Raw genomic sequence first — 22,142 nt, forward strand, 5'->3', positions numbered from 1 at the left:
TCACCTAGCCTTTTAGGGTTCCAGCCAATTACTGTGGGTGGGCCTGGTCACAAGAAAGAAAACCTTGTAAAAAAAGAAAATTACAAAAAGTTACTTAATTGCCTAATTCTCCTGTATTTTCCCTTCATTATCTAATTGGCCTTAATCATGGGTAGGCTTGTTCCTTCCCAGTACCACACTCTTTTTTTAAATGTAATGAAGCTAATTACAGTATCTGTCACACCTAATTTACTTCTGACTCTTTTCTTTCACTACAGTTAGTTACCTTGGCTGCCTTGAAGCCTTTGTGTCGTGCAGCACCAGACCGCAGAGCAGCATGGTGATCGGCTGGAGGGAAAAGGAAAGCAGGAGTCTACGAGTCACTTCTTTCTTTACTAAGAGGGGTGTGTGGGACATGGACCACCACCGTAGACTCAATCTAATAGGTGGGAACCGATGTGTAGTCAGATTAAAAAAACATTCCAGGGACTTGAGAGTGATAACAGGTGTTATTTCCCACCTGCAGCTGATGTGGCACTTTTTGAATGTTTTGTAGCCACAGCAGGTGTTGATCATCAGGTCTTGCTGTGGAACCCGTATGTGACCTCAGAGCCAGTTTGTGCACTTAGTGGGCACATGAGCCCTGTCACTGCTGTCCGCTTCATGCAGACCAAGAAACAACTACTGAGCTACTCCAAAGATAAGGTAGGAGTGTGTGTCCTTGTATGCAACAGGTTATATGCTTATGTATATAAGGAGACATATCATTGTGATATTTCCAAAATGTATGATCACATTTCCGTTTGGTTCCCTTTTGATGATGTATCTTTTGCTGCTTTTCCTCACCCTGTTGCTGCTCTGTGCATGTTTGCCTTCTCTTTGGCTTTTTTTGGAGATAATGAATATTTTAGATGTTATTTATCTTCCATCTGCCTTCTGCTCGAACACCTTCTGCCATCGCAAGAGACTCTGAAATCTTAACGCTAGAGCCTTCTGCAAACTCAATAGTCATCAGGTCTTGCATGCAGATTTCCATCTTCATCATAATGTATATTAATACTGATCATTTTCATACAGCTTCTACCCCTTCATGCATTTACTTTTACACTTTCCAGGTCCTGTGTCTGTGGGATGTTTCCAGTCAGCTGTGTGTTCACCGCCTTGCTGGTGTCTTCCCAAAGATGCAGGAGGACACACACACCCTTCTGTTCCTCCATGAGGAGCGACAACTCCTCCTGCTCTCCTTCAACAGTCAGCTCCTCCTGCTGGAGACCATGAAAGAGGAGAAGAGGACCAGCAGCCATGAACACCCTGTTACCTGTGTTCTGTATAATAGTCTGTTCAGACAGGTATGCCTTTTTTTGTGCAAAATGAGGTTCTTCAGTTGTAAAAGCATTAACTGCTAAGAAAGTTTATGAGTTACCGTAATTGTTTCATTCCTTCCCTTGGAAACCAAAATTAGTATAACCATTAAAAAAAGTTAATTTCATGTCAGTCCTCGAGTTCTTATCCTTACAATGGAGTTTGCTTGTTGTTATGAGACTGTAGAAATTTCAATTTCTCTTTTCTTTTTGTACTTGAAATAATTCTTTGTGATTTTCATCAAAACACTTTTAAACACCATGGAATTTGGAAAATAACAAGAAAAAAAACACCCTGTGCAACAGCAACCTCATGGACCTTATAAACTAAAATTGTTTCGTCAAGTATGCAATTGTTTCTTCTAACAGTTAAATGCAATCGTGTGAAGGAAACTTTAGCTTGCATTTATTTGTATATGATATAATATGCTGAGTTCTGCAAAATTATTGGAATCATCATGTCATAATTTTGTTTTAATGCATGTTTTGGTTCCTTTGGAATTCTTTGTGAAAGCTGCCATTAATCTCAATCAGGAAAACCATACAAATACTGTACAGGAGTCAATACTTTATCAAATATAACAGGTCACTCGATTTAAATGGTAAACACAGTCTTAATGCTTTTGGCCTTCTGCTTTTATTCCCACTTGACAGCAGCATTAGTTGCATATTTTCTTTAATGGTGAAATAAATTGTAACGAAGTGTGGAGAATGGTTTAGGAGTCATTAAAGAATAGATCAGCTGGAGCTGCTTTTCAAACAGCTTTAAAAGGATCAAAATCGTTTTTGATGATTGATGTCCTCTCTCTCACTCTCTCTCTCTCTCTCTCTCTCTCTCGCTCTCTCGCTCTCTCTCTCACTCTCTCTCTCTCTCTCTCTCTCTCTCTCTCTCTCTCTCTCTCCCTCTCTATCTTTCTCTGCAGGTAGTCAGCAGTGACTTGGCCTCTTCTGTGATCTGTTGGCAGGCTGACACAGGCCAAAAGGTGAAGCAGTTCCACCATTGCCATGGCAACTCTGAGATCTCAACCATGGCCCTGGATGGCACACAGACCCGGCTGTTTACTGCAGGCACTGATGGAGAGGTCAAAGTAGGTAGACACACACACGCACGCGCACACACACACACACACACACACACACACACACACACACACACACACACACACACACACACACACACACACACACACACACACACACACACACACACACACGCTTGTTTAGCTGTAAACCATGTAAGAGCCGATCTTGAGATGCAAACTCTGAAATGCACTGACTGAAATGCAAAGATGTCAGGGGAAAGTGTTTGATGGAAAGATTTAAAGAGGAAGGTGAAGTGGCAGAGTGTCAAGAACTCCTCCACAAAACACTTCAATGAATTTCTGAGCACAGTTTTTTAAGCACAAAGGCGTTTTATTTATATTTGACGCAAGGGGGAAATGGATGATACACCATAGGGATGTGGTGAAGCTGCCTTGTATTTTAACTATATCAGCTGGCATAGCACAGATTAAACAACAAGAGGTGAATCTGACATCATGTGGCTGGATCATGCCTCAGTTGTATTCCTGTCCCTAATGATATTTGACACAACTTTTAACATGTAAACTTTTTTTTTTTCCCACGCTAATCTGCTGCTACATTTTTGAGGAAGTTAAGTCAGTTATGGTTTTAGCCACATCAGTTAAGTAACAGATGTATAGGGAACTTCTTAATACCAATCAATGCACTAAACTATTTATTTTCTAATTGCTGCTATTTCTAAGTGTTTAAACAAGGCATGTATTATCCTGGCAGCACTTCTGATCATATATGCCATAACAGTCAACTGTCTTTTGTTAAGCATAAACATCAAATATATATAGTCTTTGATTCACATATCACTTGTCGGCCAAGGAAAGAGCCCTTAAATAAGGCAACGTTTTTTTTTTACTGTGTATTATAGATGTATATGTAAATGTTTAAAACTGTCTCCTAGCACTTTTACACTATACATGGCAGATTGACCTTTTCACAGACATTTTCCACACTGATGACAGAAGCTGCTATATAACATATTCAACATACTCATCTGTACTAATCACAGTTATGTACATTCACATGCTGCTAGCTATACCATAGAGTGCAGTGTCTTGGGTTTCAGTGCCTTGCCCAAGGATACTTCAGGTGGAGCCTTCTCTGCCTGTATTCTAATACGTGTGACCTTTCTCTGCAGATGATTGATTCTTACACACCTTCTTGTCTGACATTCAAAATGTGGTTGCTTAACATGTTTTCCTCCATTGCATGTTTTTTCCACTAATGACTCAAGACTTAAAGCTATTTTTACCAACACATATCATAATAATGCATGTTATAATCAATTCAATCAACCACATCAGGTCCCATGACCACATGAGCTTGTGCCAGAATGCAGCCTTGTGCATCCTGTGCATTTGTGTAAGCAGTACCAGGTAAACACTCACAGTGCCATTTGAAACAACTACATAAGTCATCCTCTGCAGAAGAGGCAGGCACCCCTCGGGCCAATTAGTAACAAGATGCATCATCTCTCCAATTTTCATCAACACTGAACCCGCAGTGTAGCAGTAGGGCCATTCAGAATTGAGATTTTGACCTTTTAATTACAGCATTCCCATCGGGCCAATCAGTGATGCTTTGTTAAATGCCAGAACACACAGATCCAAACTGTGTCATCATGCCAAATGGGACAGAGAGGGAGCATTATTACCTGAGCTGTCATGTTTGATTGATGTGTAATAGGATAATAGCTTAATAGTTTGTTCCTGCATGTGCACCCTGAAAAAACCTGTTTATTTCAAAAACATCTTTATTGGATTCCCTGTAATCATATGCAGCAGGACCTCTTAAAAAAAAAAGGAAAACACCTACTTTTAGGTCAGTCAGAATAAGAAAACTTAACATGATAACTGACCAAATGTTCAATTTTTTGACAAGCATGAGGATGAAATATTACTTGTATTTTAACAAAGAAGCAGATTTGGTGTTTGATGGCATTTTAAATGTAGTTTGTATGGTCTTTTGCAGGTGTGGGACTTTAATGGCCGCTGCCTCCACAGAATGAACGCTGGCCAGGGTCGAGCTGTGGAGATCTCACAGATCCTGCTGCTGAAGAGGAGTATATTGGTGATGGGTTGGGACAGGTACTGCAGATGTATTTATATTGCTTTGTTTTATTTTAACAGCATATCATCTGTACTTTTTCAAATACACACACATCACAAAATATGGATATTTAAAAATGTATAGGACTCAGGTGAATATCAGGGGTTTTGATGGAGTCACATCTTTTCAACTTATATGACTCGCTTTCTCTTCTCGGTCTCTCTCCAACATACGGTACGCACGTACAAACATGTTTTCTTGCTCTCTGGGGTTTCTCAGTGGTAAAGAGAAAATAGAGGACAGATCAGCAGCAGTAGAAGAAAAAAGACTGCCATTATTACTTTCCCCTGTCCATATCATTTCCTGTTTCTTCACATCCACATAGCCCACAGTTTAATCCGTATTGTGCTGTGTTGGAAGGGATCTGATTCGAAGTCCTGTTGCCTTCTGCTTCTCACACAAACACTCATGCAGATTCAAATATCCGCATCCCACCGAAAGACGCAGTCCTCAGCTTGAAACCACAGTGCATCATGTTCTCATTTCAAACCTGCACAACAATGAAAGGAACGAAATAGAACTCATTGCAGGTGGGATAAAACTCTTCTGTGATGATGAATATGCATGATGTCTGCTGTGGCACAGTGATGTAAAAGAACAGCTTCCATATTAATTAAAAGCACCGTCAAAATGTGAATCGGTTGGTTGTAAAATGTTAATGATCTCATTTAGAAATGGCCTTATTACAGATTATGCTAATTTTTTGGTTTGGATGGAAAATCTGAATGTCAACCGCACCCTCATTACAAACCTCACTATTAGCAAATTGTACTATGTCTCCTGCTACTATTATTAATAGTATCTGCAGCAGCTAATACTGGTATGTCTAATGTGTTATACTTCACAATCCACCATTGCTCTTACTGCTGCTCCTGTCTGACTCAGTGGAAGCGCGAGTCATCAGCTGGGTCACATATTTTCGTATTCTGCATTTAGAAGAGTCATTAGGCAACACACTTAACTCCCAAAGGCATAGACTTCAGAGTGTGATTGTTTATGAATGATTAGATCAGTACAGATGGGCATATTGGAACTCCAGAGCAGCCTGAACCATCACTGTGTGAAAGGGTGAGCGCAAATGAGTTCTGAGTGATCCACGGGAACGAAGTAAAGTTCTATAGAAGTACAGCCCATTTAACCATTTATTTCATTATACTACTCCTATTACCACTTTTACTACTACTGCAATCCAAGCATGTTTGTTTTTAGGGTTGAAAATCTAAAGTTATCAGTGAAAAAGTCAAAGAAACAAGTCAATAAATCATGCTTTATGATCAATGCACTATCACAATTTCTATTATTCCTGCCTCCTCTTCCAATTCTACTGTCACTTATTTTTACTCTTACTGCTAACGCCATTTCTACTTTTGGTTTTTGAAACAACTAACACTATCGTCACTGCCCCTTACATTTACATTAAGTTGAACCTGCAGTAGTGCTACATTATTCAGAAACAGTTCATAGCAAGTATTTGAAAGTATGTAGGCTATGTGTGTGAGCATGTTTGAGGCGGGTGATGGAGGCATCAGCTTGCGGAAAGAAGCTGGGTTAAGATGTTTTGGATACCTCGTTTGAGATGGTACAGGTACAGACTGTGTCCTGGGTGTGTTGGGTCCTTGCTGATGTTGGTGATGTTGATGCTAGTAGCAGTAGCACACTGCTAATGATGCTAATATCATTATATCCTTTATTTCTACCAATGTTGCTGCTCCTTCTGCCACTATTACAATCATAAAACTTCTTCTATTACAGCATCTATTCATTGTAATGTTGCTACAGAAGTAATAATGAACCACTGTACCACTGTAACTATTACTAATTCTATGACACCCACCTCTTTTACAACTATTTCTTCTAATGCTTATAAAATTCTGTAAAAAAAAAACTGAGTGGAATGTATTTGTGTGCTTTGAGGGACAAGAATATAAATACATTTATACAATGAAGACGGTCTATGAAGAGGACATCTGTGTTCTTAATAACCAGAACTTTCCTCACTTCTCACCAAAGCCTCCTTTCTGTGTCTCTCTGTCTCTGCAGGATGTTAACAGTTTTCCGTCTGCATTCCTTCTCGCAGTCTTTTGTCGAACCATCAGAGTGGAAAGGAGGCGTTCAGCATCGCAGCGATGTGCTCTGCGCCGCATTCCAGCCTCCACAGACACTTGTCACAGGTTGGTGTGTGTTGTCTAACAATGACTGTGTGTACAAGTGATGAGCACATTTCATACTGATAATGAAAAACTACAAAGACATGCTCAAAATGTCAAGGTGACAGTAAATCCACAATCAATCATGTTCACTAACATAGTTAATTAAGTGATGTCAACTTTGAACAGATGTTGAGTCAAAGTTTTAAGAAAGATCGAGCATGTGTTCTCTTTGGTTTCTGTTCCTCTATATGAATAAAAATGTAAAGACTTAAATTAAAAATGAGGGCTCATGCAATGGAAAGAGAGAGATGTAAAGATGGACAAAATATAAGCTAGGAAATGGAAATGAGTTTCAGGAAAAAAACTTGAAATGAAAAATAACTGGGAGCAGTTATCTACTCATTGAAGTAAGTGGTTTTGTTATCAAAGGACTAACGCTCCACAGTCTTTCTCAGCAGGATAGAGCTCTGTATTTAAGTGTGTTGGTTTACGTGTAAAGGAAGGAAGAAGATTCATATTTTAGAGATCCAATTCTGACATACAACTATGCTTTTGTGCAAAAACCCTTCATTTAAAGGAAGAATGTGTGACTTTTTATATCCAGTAGATAGTAGTCGCTCTCTTCCAGCAGCACACCTCCATCCCCTTGAGTTCGCAGGAGGAATTTAGCCCAAGTGGTGGACACACCTGTCCTTTGCTCGAGCTGCAATTGCCTGTGGCCTGCATTGTTGTGTTAGCAGGCTAATGTTAGCACACTTTAGTTAGCTTGTGGCTTCACACAGGATATAAATTGACACGGAATGACCGTGATATAAAATAAGTAGTGAGTATGCTCTTCTTTTCTCTAGTCTTTAAACAGCTTTTATATGCAAGGGGAGGTGCCGTCCGTCCCGTCCATGTAGACCTGATCCAAACACGGCTCCTACATTAACACAGCCTGTGGGACTTGCGCTTCTCACTCATTGTCGACAGTCATGACTCAGAGAGACATTTACGTAGGATTATCTATGTGTAAAGTCACGCACATTCTTCTTTTAAATGTCAAACAATATATTTGTATAATGAATGAAGAGAAATTCAAGTCAGGGTTGGTAATTCTAGGAAAACTAGCATGATTTTGACAGTAGCATTGCCTTAGTGCTCCATCTACACCCACCCCCTCCCCTCCATGCTTCCTAAAAAGCCACGCCCCTCACTTACATGCACAAGTGCTGTTGCTCCAAGAGCAGAACTCTGCTCATCATTTGCATTGTAATCTACATCATCATCTCATGTCTCATTCAGCGGTGACTAAACTCAACAGTTTAAACTCTGTCATCAGTGATGCACTTTGAGTGTGGGCTAGTGAACACAAGGGGTAGAGAACGAGAAGGGAGACAGGGAGGCATGATTGGCTAGATTGGTACCTCGTACCAGAAATTGTTAGAGGTTTTTACATGATTACAACTGCTACAAATGACGGACTGTCTTTCTGTTCCTTTTTTGTTTGGATTGTTCCTTTTTCAGAGGCCATGAATTATCAATTTCTGTCAGGACCTAAACACAATATCAACCAAAATCTTTAAAAAAATGTATCTGGAGAAAATTACCAACCATTCCTTTAACATTAGTTATTAGTAAATGTAAGTTTAAATGAGGTAAAATTCAATACAATTATCCAACTTCATAATTTTGTGACGACAATAACAGTGTTGGTCTCTGTTATTGTAACCCACACCCACACGACTACAGAAAAACTGTTTTTTTGTAGTCGATGCAGGTTGTTCTTGAATATAAATCTATATTTTATTCCTCTGAGGTACAACAGCTTCATCTTTCTCTATTCATAGCTGACATTTGTCTCAACCACTGGCTGAAACCTTTACAGGTTAAAGCCTATTAAATGGCAACTTCCATGCTAATTACATTTTTAATTAGTGCTCTATTTAAGGTAGGTGAACTGGAAAGGTCAAGCAGTATATAGGATAAAAAAAAAAGACACATGCGTAATGTGCTCTTTGCAGAGAGATCAACATACAGCAGATTTCCAATAAAAAGTTACTTGATATATTTCACCTAACACTAGACTAAACTTGTTTTTTTTTTCCTGATTGCTGTTTCTAATTTCTCTCTGAATCTTTCTGTGTATGTGTGTGTGTGAGTGTGTGTGTTGGTGAAAGAGAGAGAGACGGAGAGCAAGGTAAAATAACCGTAACTAAACACTACACCAAAGGAGCTAGGAGAGACATCCTCTTAAATTGACAAATTTCCTCTTATGTGTTTCTCTCTTTAATGTTGTTTGTTGTTTTTTCCTTTTGTCAGCACAAAGAGAAAAGTCAGACTTGCAAAGTTTGTTGTATCTGTTTGTATTTATCAGTATTCCATTTTTAATAAATGGAAACTAAACATTGCAGAGTATTATCCAAAATTACCATCAGGCAACTGATCCCTGCATAGTGTTATGAAAACAAAATGCTTTATATGAGATCAGTATCAATCACTTAATTCCTACCTAGTATAGATGCCACTCTGCTGAATAGGAGAGCAGAAGTCCAGAATTCTCTCTTCTTTCAGTCTTTATATTTTGGATCTCTCTCTTGTGTGAACTTGCCAAATCTTGAACTTCAAATCTAATATTCATTTGATGATTTCATCTTATTTATTTATTTTGTAATTATATGATCAATCTTGCAGCACTTGAACCTTGAATGTAAAAAAAAATACAACTGAAGGTACAAAGAATTTGGTCTGTTACATAACAGAACTAAAATCATACATGGTCGGTGAAGGTTCATATTTAGTGTAGACAGAATACTTTGAAATATCAGCAAGGCGCCTCAGTGTGCATCCCATCCTTAGATATTTCTGCCCTCGGGGATTGAACGGTGCAATCCTCCGGTCACTGGTCCACTTCGTTAACCATCAAACTACAAACACTCTGCGCCCAATCTTCCCCAGTACGCTCTCTAGTTTTGAGAAGTTGTATTTCTTTGGCTCATGTATTGAAAGTCCAGTTTCAGTTTTCAAGCAGATAGCAGACAAAACTGACCTTCTGTGGCCTTCTCAGACGCATCTGCTCCACAGATAAGTATAGAGAGCCAAAAAAAGTGAGGGCCGGAGGTGGAAAGGTAGACAAGTGTGGGTGTTCTTGAAGCAGTGGTTTGGAAGAAAATGAAAAGTTGGACCTGGAACAAAAGCACGATTCAGGAGCTACTCTGTGAACTTGGAAACTTCTTCAAAGTTTGGCTCCTGTGTTTTCCTGTCACTGTGTTTGTCTCTTCTCTACTTCCCTTTCTGGGTTCCAGGCTCTAACTGACACTCCCTGTTCACTTCGATTTTTTTCCCTTTAACTCATCCTCCTAGCAAGCCTGCTGCATTTCTTCCCCGGCAATGCTCACACACAAAGACAAACACAGCCCCACACTGCACCCTCCACCTCCAATTTAATCCTAATGCCCAATTTAAATTATGTTTATTAGACCTCTCTCAGTGGGAGTTAGAGGAAATGAGACGTAGGGTATTCTGTCTTTGAATTGGTGTGTGTGTGTGTGTGTGTGTGTGTGTGTGTGTGTGTGTGTGTGTGTGTGTCTGCCTGTGTTTGTGTGTAATAGGTCTGCAGTGCTGGGGCAATGCGCTACAAAGAGAGAATACATTTCTGTATTCTGGTGTGTTTGAAGGTGTTGCTTATTTGCAGAGGTTCTGATAACATGACAGCATTATTGCATCTCCAAGCTTAAACCATATCTCTGAATCCTTTCATTAATAGTTGATGCGAGAAATTGACAAAATAAAAGCAATGATTGAATATTTTGCAGTCGGCAACCAGAGTTTTTCCAAGGAAACCCCCCGTATCTGTCATCTTTTTCTGTCACTCAACCAATTATTTCATAAAATTGGCGCCAACCTCGCCAAGGAATGCAAATGATTCATTGCTTTGATAATATTTATATTAAAAGTTAAAGCCCTGTCTGATTATATCTTTGGCACAGAGTTGCTGGTTTCCTAAAGCAAGACTCTTTTCTTCTTTTTTGTTATCATACCTGTGACCTTTCAGTTCTTGAATTGGTTTTATTTCATATAGGGCACAGGTATATCCAGATTTACTACTGTCTTGTTAAAAAATAATCATAAAAGGATGTTATTCATTCATAAATTCCTCCTACGCTTTAATATCCTGTGCTTGTTCCTGCTGGGCCTTTGGGCGAATATGAAAAAAACAGATGAATCTCATTTCTACATTTCCACACTTCTCTACTCACACACTGAAGCCAAGGGTTGATGTGAACAATCATCCTGTTATTTTTAATCGTTCAATATTTTTACAAATTTTTTTCCTTCTCCAAATCCGCCAAGCACATGGCGGTGTGTCTGAAAGCAATGACACACTGGTTTCAGTTGCCAGCCAATTTCTTCAGGGTCCTGAGGAGTGATGCCGCCTCACAGCAGAGCATGTTGCCAAATTAGATGCCAGGGCTGCCAAGAGAAAGCTGTGGTGGCATCATGGCCACTAGTGACAGAAGTCGATTTTAAGTTCAGTCTGACACACACATGCTCAGGACTGGTTGTGTGTATTTTGTTGTGTGTACATGCACCTGTAGTTTGTGTCTCTAGTTGAATCTAGTTGAAGCAGGAACATTTGGCTGATGTTGCTGTGAAGCCTCCTCATCCATATTCAGACTTTTCCCCTTGGTTCCGCTTCACTTCTCACACACACTGTCAAACTCACAAACTCACAAACTCACGAACACACACACACACACACACACACACACACACACACACACACACACACACACACACACACACACACACACACACACACACACACACACACACACACACACACACACACACAGCAGGGTACATATACACAGGGGTCCTCTGTACCTCCTTCTTGCCTTGGATCCCTTAATCCTCCATGGCTGAACACATTCCAAGCGAGCGGTCTAACTCATCTGAACTTTGATGGACGGCCAAAATGTTCAAGAAATGCAAATGCAAGCACAGAAATGAATTGAAGCAATGAGATCTTTTTCAAGCAGAGAATGCTCTGATTGTATATACTGGTTGTTTCAAGTTTCTTTGTTGACATGTTAATGAGTTGAAAAAGGGAAATCTAACCTTTTTAATCAAATTTAGCAATTTACACATCAGTCGATATTGATGGATGTATCATTTCAATGACCAATGACTCAAAAGCATCCCATAACAAACACTGGTCCGTGAATGGAAATACATCAAAATGATATATGGCAGACTTGACATCAACATACTTTGTATGATATTATATCATCAAGAACGTTTTGATTTACAACTTCCTTGTGTGAGAGCTGCTTTTATTCATTTGCTTCTGTTTATTTTATCAAAATTTATTTGGTGAAATAGATATTGAAGAGGAGTGTGCAATATTACTGGGAAAGTGCAATATTAATTGTCCAGGTAACTTTTTGGCCATTTTGAAGAGATCATCTTAGAGTGTATTCACACCTACCTTGTTACGTTCACTTGAAACAAACTGAAACCCTGGTGAGGATCTTTTGGGAAGGTGTGAATACAAACCATCGAACTGGGGTGTGCACCAAACAGCCGAACAGAGACCCAGCTGGAGAGGTGGTCACGCACGCACGCACGCACGCACGCACACACGCACGCACGCACGCACGCACGCACATCGATCACATCGATCACATCAGTAACGTTGATAGAAGGAGAAACCTGCTCTACTTGAGAATTCTGCACAGAGACAGGTAAGTCTGTGCACTGAACACAAACTCAAACACTGAATCAGTTTAAGTTTGGATGTTAAAATGATTTTAAAGAAGTGGTGAAGTTTTTAGGTGAAGCAGCAGTGAGTGAGTTTCAGTGAGAGGACAGGTGGAGTCTGTTCAGGCCAAAGTCAAGGTTCAAAACTCAGAAATGCTCATGAAGTAAATCCATCGCATGTGAAGTCTTGAACAAAAAGTTGAAAATTAACTATCAGAATGATCTCGATAAAGTAATCAACAGTGTTGAGCGATGATAATTTAAAGTTCTGATCAGTAGAGTTTAGTGTTTGACTTGTTTCAAATTCTTGAAGTTTTGAAGTACTTTTCTTTGTGTCTAAAGGTTTAAACACGTCTGCTTCTGTGACAGATTTCTGGACAAACAGAAGACAACAAGTTGGACATCTCCAGCTCTCCTGTAATCCCTGACACTGAAGACATCCTGGATGATGATCTCTTTGAGGATGAAGTTGTCCCCAGCCCTCGTCCTCTACACCAGCGACGAGGAGAGCGTCGAGACATACTCCCTCATTTGGGACAGCCTCAGCGAAGACATCATGTCCACTAACTCCTTATCATGTCCAGAGTCCAGAGAAGAGAGGATGAGATCTTCCTCCTGTGCTTCCTTTCAATCAATAGACACAAACATCAGTGTGCAGACTGAAGAGGCCGTCAGAACTCTGTCCTCAGAGCCCGATCTGATTCTGTCCTCAGAGCCCGAGCCGACTGTAGTGGCCTTTATAAGCCCAAAGGTGGAGGTCAGAAGTTTTTACAGTGTACAGTCCAGTGACTCTTTTAATGGAGCCCTGGAAGCTTCTCCATCATCCACTGAGTTGGTTCCCCCTCATACATCCTCCCAGGAGGATGTATGAGGGGGAGAGATTTCTCCTCTGTCTCTGCTGCCTCCGGCTCCTTGTCCACAGCGGCTGAGACCAAGTGTGATAAAAGAAGCCGCTTCGTGCGATATTTCATCAATTTTTTTCTCAAAGGTAAGAACACCTTTACAGGGGAACTCTAATCACTGAGACCACTTGGGTAACTGTCTTTGCCTGCTGATGGATATTTCTGTACTGATGTGTTTTTTAAAATGTCTCCAATAACAGAAAGAGAAGAAGCAGGACAAAGAGGAGGAGGTAAAGCCTTCAGAGGCCAAACAGCCTCCATTGTGGAGGAAGCGGGTCGGGCTTGATCTGACCTCTCCAACCCTCTCGGCCTGTACAGATCGTTTTCTGTCAGCATACTGAGAACGTTGTGTTTGTGTGTTTTTGTGTTGTTTGTCTACACCTCTCATTAAATAAATGAGCAAATAAGCATTTAAATACTGCTGTTCTTATTTTGAACATTTAAAGGCTTATTACTAAAAAAATGAGGACGAATCGCTACATGGCTACATGTGGGCATTTTTCTGGCTCCATCTCAGAGACGAGGAGCAGTCAGAGCTCAGGGAGATTGAAGCCTGCAGGGACTAAACAAGATTTAAAACAAAATGATTCAAATAAAAAAATAACCAAAGAAGCCAAGGCGCCAACAGAAGATTAAGGCTGCTGAAGATTGCCCCATTCTTAAAGTATTAAGAAACAAAAGAGCGTAATGTTACTTACTCTTCTTTACAAGAGAAACATGTGACAGTTTTCTAGAAATGAGAATCACATTCTGATCAGGGACAAGGTAAGGACGTCAGCGGCATTAAAAAAAAAAAATATATATATATAACTCAATGACAGAAGGGGAATACTCTGATCTCATTGGCTGACAGGCAAATTAACAACATTTTTATGTAAAAAATGGTCAATAACTATTACAGGTAAACCTGAACGGTTTCACAGATAATCACACACACACACACACGCACACGCGCACACGCGCACACGCGCACACACGCACACACAGGGTATGATAAAAGTCACTTGCAATACAGACAGAAGCTGGCCCAGGGCTGCATGAATAATGCAAGCGAGCCACACTCTCATAAACTTTATACCTTCTTTTGCTCACACATACACACCTCCCATAGCAAACAGCCTCCTCACATTTCTCATTAACACCTGCTGTTCAACTGTCAAACCACCTAGCTATACCTAGCCTCCGCACCCACAAGCGCTCACACATCTTATACATAATAAGGATCATTTGGAAAGCACTTTCTCTCGAGGTTCATACTGAGGCTTGAGTGCTGGAACAGATGGTAGCTGGGGACAGATGTTGACTTTAATTATCTAAAGAGTGGTTTTAATGGCTGGATTGCATGACTCAGCAGTATAAGGAAAGACACAAATGAACGAAAGGCTGTTTTGAAAGAAAGTCTTTATTCTTCATGAACAATATTTTCTGTCTGTCATGTCTTAGTTGATACAAATGCTTGTTTGAGGAAAAGTAAATGTGCCATTTTAAGAGTTCATCACAAGTTCTTGTTTTGTCCCACTTCTGGCGTGTGCAGGAAGCTATGACGGAGAAATCATAGTGTGGAACAACAGCACTGAAACAGCTTTGAGGAAACTGCGTCCACACCGAGAAGGCAAGAAGACGCGGCTTTAGCTCTCATTTTTTAACACACATATGTGAAGAAATTTAATGTACACTACTTCTTTGCATTAATTCAAATTAAATCTGTTAGGCCCCTCTGCATGTTCTTCACTACTCTCATATTTTTTTATGTTTATTTTTTTTGTTTTTGGCAATTTCCCAGATTCTCATCCTGGTGCGAACAGCAAGGAAGACTCTGATAACTCCATTGCCATCTCTCAATTGATCTTCATACCAGGACGCTCATCTGCAGCTGCTGCAACAGGTGACATATAAACTGAGCTACTTTGTAATCCTTATCAGACTTTGACTGCTGGTTATTTACTAAAATAGCTTTTGAGTTATTGGACACAGTAACATGTTTGAGTACTGTTAGACAGCATCGCTATTTTGCTTTTTATTAACCAGCTATTTTTTAACGCCAATAAATTCTGTAACTTCATCACATCCAAAAGATAATGCCAGTTTTATTGCAGCAATGAAAACGTGTCCTTTTTTTTGTTCTGCAGTTCTCGTAGAGAATGTGCGATTAGAAAAATTAAAGATGTGCAAACACAGTGAAGTTATTTTAGAGACTTGGAAGAGTTTGACAAATTAAAGCCTTTTTTACATGATAGATACAAACACAGCCCTGCTTTTTAACTGGAAAATACACAGTTACAAATACACCAACACTAACTAGTGAATTATTCTGTGTGTTGTGTTTACATATTAAATGTACTTCAGACCTTCTTTTTTATTGATAAATTCTCTCACTCCCAATATGATACCAGTTTTACATCATCGTGATTCCAAAGATATCTATAGATTTTTTGTGGTTTTAATTATGATAAGTGTGTTGAAGGGAGGCCTTTCTTCTGCAAATGGTACAGAAAACCCTGAAACACTTATTTTAGACACCTTTGTTCTACTTTATGAGAGCTTTCTCACTTCTTAATGGCTTATGCATGTGTACCTTTAATGCCACTTAATCACTTAAAAAAAAAATCTACAGAACTGCTGGTACATGCTCTTGTGATACAGTATTACACATTGACTATTGCAAAACTTTACTGGCAGGTCTTCCTGTATGCACAATCAAACCTCTGCAGATAATCTAAAACACAGCAGCTCAACTGGTCTTCAACCTACCTGCCTTCCAGTTTCTGCTCGCATCAAATTTGAAACCCTGCTGCTTGCCTACAAAACGGCAACAAAAACTGCTCCTCCTTACCTAAACTCTTCCATCCAGGTATACACTCCTTCCCACCCACTACGCTCTGCAGATGAAAGGCATCTGGTCCAAACTTCACAAAAGGGCCCTAAACATCTAGCTAGACTCTCCTCCTCTGTCGCCTCCCGGTGGTGGAGGAAACTACCGAACTCCATTCGATCTGCAGAGTCCTTTTGCACCTCTAAGAAAAAGCTAAAGACCCAGCTCTTTCATGGCACTTATGCACTCCCCCATCTCCTTCAGGTGGTGCAGACTTAATATCCTGCGGAGGTTCAGGAGTGGTCAGACTCTGGAGCACCACCCACAGCCGCTTGGTGGGACAGTTTACAGCTCATAGCAAAGACCTGGGCTCTATTGTTATGAATGTGAGCCCCTGTGGAAAATATTTAGTCACAGCTGACTCTGAAGGGACACTCAAGACATGGGACATACAGGTAGGTGTTTGCTGCATATGTACTATCTGTATATAAGATGAAATGACAGAGTGATTTAGACTGCAATGAAAAAATGTGAAGACAGAGACAGAGTGGACAGAGATCAAGAGACACTGAAGATAAAGTGACCTTCAGTATCTCCAATAAATAAAGCATGTCATCCACTCTGAAAATAATATCTCTGTCCGTCATTTTTGATGCCCCCTTAGATCGATAGAGCACAACTAGACCAGTCAATCCCCTGATATCAACAGCAGGAAGTAGTGTCCTCACTCCTTTGTTTTATTGCAAATTCTACAGCAATTTGAATTAATCAACTCGAACATGTTTGCAATTTGCAGCCGCCCTTAAACAAGGAATACATCCTGAAATGTGTGTAAGAGCACCGTGACTGTGATTTACTGTGACATCTACTCGGCAGTAGGAGAGGACATTATGATGAAAGACCAAAGTAAAGTTTCTGCCACATTAGCTGATCATAGATTCAGTCCACACACTTTACATATAAAACATGTTAGGTTGCCGAAGAGTTTCTGACACCTCAGAGAGCCCTTTGACTTTCTGACTCTGATCATAAAGACTTAGATCGCCGCATCAGTATAAGGCATATAGCTGCATCACTGTCATGCTTATAATTGCAGTAAAAGAACACCCTCTTGGGTATTATTGCCACAGTATTTACAGCTCAACTCTCTGTCACAGTTTATAAGAGGGGATGAATTCAAATGGGTGCGTCTCATTTGGCTTCCAGTTTAATTTATGGAGATTTATGTATATATGTAGCAGAGTTGAGGAAGTTGGACAGGCTCAGTGCTCTGGTAGAAATCTTGTCCTGCGGCAAGTTTAGCGCATGCCTTGGAATCAGCTGGATGACTAACATGATTGCACAGTATACGGTGTTGTGCTCTTAGACCCAGGAATTTTGCAGTTCAAAGTTCAGTATCAGGTCACACCATGGCATGATGCAGTAGATTATGGTACTTCTTTTACATAACATGCCAAACAAAGCTACCAATCATGTCATATACACTAAAACATGCTGCATATTTTTGGAAATAGTAGTAATTTATCTTTGTCAGTACGCTCTTCTCCGCTCTTTTGTTGACATTGTGATTCAGTTTAACTACACATAGCAATAATATAAAGACAAAATATTCTCAATAAAGCATCGTATAGTGGACTCTGTTGCTTCATCCGCTACTTCCGCATCATTTTTTTTTACATCACGTCTTACTTCAGGAGTCTCCCCCCCCCGTCTGACAGGGATAGTCTCCAGCTGTGAGGTGCATATATTAAAACAGCTAAAGATTCACGTTATCATTTAGAATAATGACCTTGACTTTGACCTTGAACAAAAACAGTCATTCTAGCTAATCAGCTCTGTGAAATCAACCAATCAACAGGAATGAGAAGTGGATAGGTGTTCTTACATCCAAAACATAGATGAAATAATCCAATGCTTTTCTCGTTTGTCCCTCAGCGTTATGGCCTTGTCTCAGATGATGCAACAACCAGAGAACCTCCAGAACTCCTGTGTGCTTTCCGACCACACCTTGATCGTGTCACTCACCTTGACATGTGTAACCATGGGGATAGACTCCTCCTTTTCTCAGCCTCAGCAGACTGCAGTGTGGCTCTCAGCTACCTGCCTGGAGCCACCATTGGTCTATTTGGACAGGTACACTAACTGTGAACAGTTTTTAAGTACAGCGCTGTACACAACACAACCTGCATGTTTTGAAAAATGGTTTTGGATGGTAGAGCTACTGCTCAGCACCACACTGTGAGGGTTGGAGCACTCAGATCCTCGTGGTTGAATTGTTCAGCGGTGCAGGCGGGCTCTGATATAACTTAACCTCCCACTCTGCAGAGAGCTGGTGGGTGGTCGTATCCTGTTGACAAACTGGATATGAAACCCAGCATCAAGCCCCGGTGTGGGGTGTGTGAGGGTGTTTGTGTCAAAGGAGGCCCATATTAAGTTAGCCTGGGGCGTCGTCTAGTGAAAGTTGCTTCATTTCAAATTTGCCTGAGGCCCACACATAGACACACAAGTAGAGCATTGCTTCTACACATCCACAAAACAAGAACATTCATGTACACATGATATACTTTATAGAATAAAAATAGGTATGCATGCTTTTATATCTTAGTGTGCATGCCCGTTTGCCTGTGTAACAATACAAACACACAACAAAGCTCGGAGACAAAGAAAGCTGTCTGTCTCAATCTAGCTTGTTACTTTGAATGATTTAAGAGCTATTATGTCACATTTCTATTTCATTAAGCACTGTTTGATTCATACATTGTCTGTTTAATGTTTATTAGAGATGAATTATGCAAATAAAATACTTCATCCATATTCATTATATCAGGATATCAAAGTCAACACTTAATAATGAATATGTTCTTGCAAAAGAAGATAATACCGACACAGTGACTCAAATAAAGGAGACTTCCATTACAGTTTATGGAGCTTAAGGTTCCTCAGGCAGACTGGGCTGCACAGGACCACATCTCATTCAATCTTACTCACAATGCCGTCCTGCAAAGCAGTACACTCCCCCTGATTCTGAATGTTCAATGCTGCTTTTTACATCTTTAGCAGGAGCAGTGGTGCTTGGAGACACCTGGGCCCCTGCACCCTCAGCATGAGCCAGAACAAGACCACAAACATGTCTAGGACTCCAGAATAAGAAGGTGAGACGTCACCTTACGCTCCCACTGAGAATAACCCCCGAACCCAGGGACTGACACCTCTGCAGAGGGTGGAGAGGTGGGGTTAAAGGACGGGGAGAGGAAGCAAGTATGGAAGCAACAAAAGAAAGCCTGCACAGTTTTCTGAATGGTCTTTTTGGGATTAGAATGTAGAACGGAATTTCTGAGAGGAAATGAAAATGATCTTCTATTGGACAGGTATTTGGCCTGGTCTTCATGATATTTCTAGATTATATATTATACAGTTTTATTAGAGAACTAAGGCATGGACTGTCATGTAGTCAGAAAAACTGCATTTGATAAGGGCTTTTAAACATTTTATTTGTTGGCCTCGGGACAGTGTGGTGTGTAGTGAATAGTCGTGACTGACTCGCACAACTGCAAAGAATGAAAGAGCATTCGTGATGCTCCCAAGTCTACGATTTTTCTCTAATGTTTATAGAATAGCTTTTAAGTAGGGCTGGGCAAGTTAACGCGTTATTTTCGCGTTAACTCTTTAATTAATTATCGCCGACAATTATTTGATCTCGCATTAACGCAGTTTTTATTATTTATTTTCTTATTGTAAAAGTCTGTTGCTCACTGGCTTTTATTTTATAAAATTCCATCTTAAGCGAGCCTCATATGTAGGCCTTACTGCCTTACTGCTGCGCATGTCTGCTCACAGGAAAGAGGAAACAGTGTTGCCAACTTGGCGACTTTCTCGCTAAATCTGGCGACTTTCCAAACCCCCTTGGTGACTTTTTTTGTCAACAGCTACTAGCGAGAAATCTAGTGACTTTTTCTGGTGTTATTGGAGACTTTTTTCAAAAAGCACCCACAGGCTGTCAGTGTAGCCTCGCGCAGCAGACCCAACTGCAGTCAGAGAGCAGAGAGGAGACCCACACCACTCTGTGTCCAGACTGCAACGAATGCAATACACTTTAGTTTTGTATTTATTTGCTTTGATTACATTGTTTAAGTTGAGAAGTACATTTACAATAAAAGTGCGCTATACACTACTTTTGAATTCATTATTGGATTTTGCGTATAACAATGCGATTAATCGTGATTAATCACAGGAACTCATGCGATTAACGCGATTAAAACTTTGAATCGTTGCCCAGCCCTAGTTTTAAGATATTTTATTTTACTGTCCAGGTCTTTCTTTTTTAAAGATTTTTGGGGCTTTTTGTGCCTTTATTGGAGAGATAGAACAGTGGCCAGGGAGAGAGAGAGAGATAGAGAGAGAGAGAGAGAGTGGGGAACGGCATGCGGGATATCAGCCACAGATCGAATTCGAACCCGTGCCGCCTACCCTTAGGACTACAGCTTCGGCATGGGGCACGCGCACTTACCACTGCCCCACTGCCCCACCAGCATCCCACTGTCCAGGTCTTTTATCAAAATCTGTTTTCTGCTGGAATGAAAATGATTCCTATATTTCAGAGCATAAGGAAAATAAAAATGGCAACTCTGTCTTTACCAGGCAATTTTTTTTTGTAATTTTGCTGTCATGCCAGGACACAAAAATCATGTAAGTCACTGTCAGTCTATTATTCTATCATGAAAGATACATTTTACAGTAACAGCCTTAATACACTGGCAACATGTAAGATGAGAGTCAGCTGCGGCGCGTGTTGTTGGGAGAATGTGCCGTCATGGCATTCACACAGCCCGCATGTGTTGGCTGGGTGTCCTTGCTTTCAGCTCTGTCTTTCTTCATAAAGTACCTAAATAAAGTGCATAAAGTAATATTTTGTCTACATTTTTCTATTTTTGTGGTTTTAGGAATGCCCTATTAAGATATAAGGCTATCATTTACAGTAAATGATAAAGAGGCATGTGATCTGCTGTAACTCTCAATCAATAAATATAAATAAAGTAAACATATTATCAGGCTCATCAGAAAAAGATCTACGGGGAAAAAACAACTTGCCAAGCTCAATGAGGACACAAAGACAGGGACAGAGAGAGACTGTAATAACATAAATATGAATTAATTATTTACTTAATGTACTTACAGCCTACATGTTTATTACCTTGTTTGTTTTTCAATTAAAGTTCTAATTTAAAAAATAATTTTGTACAAACAAACACATTTTTTCCACAGAAATGTCCAAATAGGCTTTTAATTTGAAAATTACACTGCACTTTCAATTTCAATTTTCATCTACCAATGTAGACATACATATATACCAATTCGTAATATTAAGAAGTAATGAGATGTCAAATTAAATCTATTTCATGTAGTTAAGATTTAGGGAATAAGAAGAAAACTTGTCTGTATTCTTCTTATTATGACCTAAGTCCACAAGAAATCATTACATGATCATAAAATTGTAAGCAATCATAAGGATAATGAAATATTAATCTACAGTATAATCGTTTCAGCGAGATAATCAAAATTGGTGGATGAGATGAGGAGAGAATTTAAGTGTCTAAGTTAGCCCAAGGGCAAGTCAAGTGACAAAGGCCGCCACATGCTATAAGAATTACTAACTTATGAAATGTCTGAAAAGTGTGAACTGGGGAGCAAGTGCTTAGCAGGACTCTACCGGGGGAATCAATACTGACTCTGTGAATCTGTGTGTGAGAAAAAGTGTGCATGTGTGTGTGTGTGTGTGTGTGTGTGTGTGTGTGTGGACTGTACTGAGCTCATCAGAAAAGTTTGTGTGGTTGATTTGGTGGAAGGACCAATTGGCAAGTCTACACTGGGCTGCCAGCCAGCGACTGGGCATGAGGTGAGGAAAGGGAACGGCCTCACTCCATCACCAGCTGAGTGTGTGAGACTGCGTGCGTGTGTGTGTGTGTGTGTGTGTGTGTGAGTGTGTGTCTAAATAGCCTCAGTCCATCAGTGC

At 40.1% G+C, this 22,142-nt stretch overlaps 1 protein-coding gene across 1 annotated transcript in view; it reads left to right on the forward strand.

The window, feature by feature from the left end:
* Positions 1 to 22,142, forward strand: part of LOC110000536 (cilia- and flagella-associated protein 337) — a 33,452-nt gene that overhangs the window by 10,451 nt on the left and 859 nt on the right. The window contains exons 9-19 of the mRNA XM_020655843.3: positions 258 to 425; positions 536 to 684; positions 1,095 to 1,328; positions 2,264 to 2,428; positions 4,389 to 4,504; positions 6,567 to 6,697; positions 14,855 to 14,932; positions 15,104 to 15,205; positions 16,397 to 16,587; positions 18,068 to 18,265; positions 19,190 to 22,142. The exon at positions 19,190 to 22,142 is cut by the window's right edge and continues 859 nt beyond it. Coding sequence (XP_020511499.2) covers positions 258 to 425; positions 536 to 684; positions 1,095 to 1,328; positions 2,264 to 2,428; positions 4,389 to 4,504; positions 6,567 to 6,697; positions 14,855 to 14,932; positions 15,104 to 15,205; positions 16,397 to 16,587; positions 18,068 to 18,265; positions 19,190 to 19,267 — 1,610 coding nt within the window. The 3' untranslated portion in view covers positions 19,268 to 22,142. The remainder of the gene's footprint in view (positions 1 to 257; positions 426 to 535; positions 685 to 1,094; positions 1,329 to 2,263; positions 2,429 to 4,388; positions 4,505 to 6,566; positions 6,698 to 14,854; positions 14,933 to 15,103; positions 15,206 to 16,396; positions 16,588 to 18,067; positions 18,266 to 19,189) is intronic.

The sequence above is a fragment of the Labrus bergylta genome, chromosome 11 (assembly GCF_963930695.1).
Source record: "Labrus bergylta chromosome 11, fLabBer1.1, whole genome shotgun sequence".
Classification (NCBI taxonomy): Eukaryota; Metazoa; Chordata; class Actinopteri; order Labriformes; family Labridae; genus Labrus; species Labrus bergylta.